The sequence below is a fragment of the Penaeus vannamei genome, chromosome 31 (assembly GCF_042767895.1).
Source record: "Penaeus vannamei isolate JL-2024 chromosome 31, ASM4276789v1, whole genome shotgun sequence".
NCBI classification, from domain to species: Eukaryota; Metazoa; Arthropoda; class Malacostraca; order Decapoda; family Penaeidae; genus Penaeus; species Penaeus vannamei.
In genome coordinates, this window is record NC_091579.1 from 222,099 (window position 1) to 223,503 (window position 1,405).

At 50.3% G+C, this 1,405-nt stretch overlaps 1 protein-coding gene across 1 annotated transcript in view; it reads right to left on the minus strand.

Annotated features, from left to right (window-relative positions):
- LOC113805936 (class E basic helix-loop-helix protein 22) overlaps positions 1-1,113 on the minus strand; it is a 3,568-nt gene extending 2,455 nt beyond the window's left edge. The window contains exons 1-2 of the mRNA XM_027357016.2: positions 706-1,113; positions 1-185 (exon numbers count right to left, since the gene is read on the minus strand). The exon at positions 1-185 is cut by the window's left edge and continues 2,455 nt beyond it. Coding sequence (XP_027212817.2) covers positions 1-183 — 183 coding nt within the window. The 5' untranslated portion in view covers positions 184-185; positions 706-1,113. The remainder of the gene's footprint in view (positions 186-705) is intronic.
- Positions 1,114-1,405: the final 292 nt, after the last annotated feature.

Below are 1,405 nucleotides of genomic sequence, written 5' to 3' on the forward strand. Positions count from 1 at the left end.
GGCGGACGGGTGGTCGTCCCGCACGGGCGCGTGGTGGGCGGCGTCGCGCTGGTAGAAGGGGCTGTGCACGTGCGGGTCTTGGTCCGGGCGGCGGCCGGGGTTCAGCTGGGGGGCGTGACGCATGTCGCCGCCCATGAGATGCTGCACGCCCAGCATGGCCGGGTAGGGGAAGGCGCTCATCATGTCTGTGGGCAGAAAAAACAGCAGCTGGTACCTTATGGCTACTGATGACACCATGCGCGGCTTGGATCCCTCGAGGATCGTCTCGCCCGCGCGGAAGGACAAGTGTCAGATGGCTCGTATGTTAGCCAGTCACGAAAATAGCATTAACTGTTGGAACTTCTTAAATAAATCTACTGAAACAAATAATCTGTCTAACGCAAGCTGCCCAGAAGAGAGAACTTTCATACATCTTGTCGCAAACAAGTTCATGTAAAATAAAAGGGGGACTTCACATCACACAACCTAGAGTTAGGTCTTAAACATAATATACAAATTTAGTTTTTAAACTTCTTAAGCAACAAATCGTCAATATTCGTAAAAATAGTCGTGTTTACATAAAAAAGAATCGTCTCTTCGCCACATGGCAGGATCATTTGTTGGCTTTGATGTCAACGAATCACCGCCACAGCAAAATACAATCCGTAATGAGTATAACGTAATTAGAAACATCTAAGTTAAACAAAAAAACAGAAATATACTTACCTTCGAGTTTGCAATGACCGTGCCCAATGACGTCACAAACAGGTGTAGTAGGAGCGCTGGCGATGCGACAGGAAGGATCCCCGAGCTGAGTCACAGTCTCAGAGGCATCGCAGACGTCCAGGCGCTGCAGACTCTTATTTCCTCGATTGTCACTTGAGATCCAGAAGCACAGACACTCGTTGCCGGTGATGGCAGAGTCACTCGTCACTTAAAAGGTCCTTCCGCACGTGTCGTATTGTCACGTGTTGGCGGTAATTAACAGCAGCAGGTATTGCCAAGGTCGTCACGTATCAACGCACATTTGCGTCGTGGGCATCAGACACTGAGTGATGGACACCAATGATCGCCCGAGAGTCTGGCGCTGACGCCTCCCAATCTGTCTGCAACGAAGAGCACCTCCCGAGCACACAGCCCGACTGTTTTTGTTCTAAGCCGCCAATCACAGGCGGTAGTCGCGAAAGTAAGCGGTGATGGTGGATCTCACGCGGACCAATGGCGAGCTGCGTTGATTATACGTCACGTCGCTCCGCCCCTTCCCTCCGTGAACTCATGCTGTGGTTGGCTGGATAATGATATGCTCCACCAATCATGGGCATTGACGCTCGCGGCCAGGCAGTGCATCTGATATGACAGATGACAAGGAGGTATACGTGCTTCCCAATTTTACTTCTGCAATTTTAACACATAACATCTTATTCTT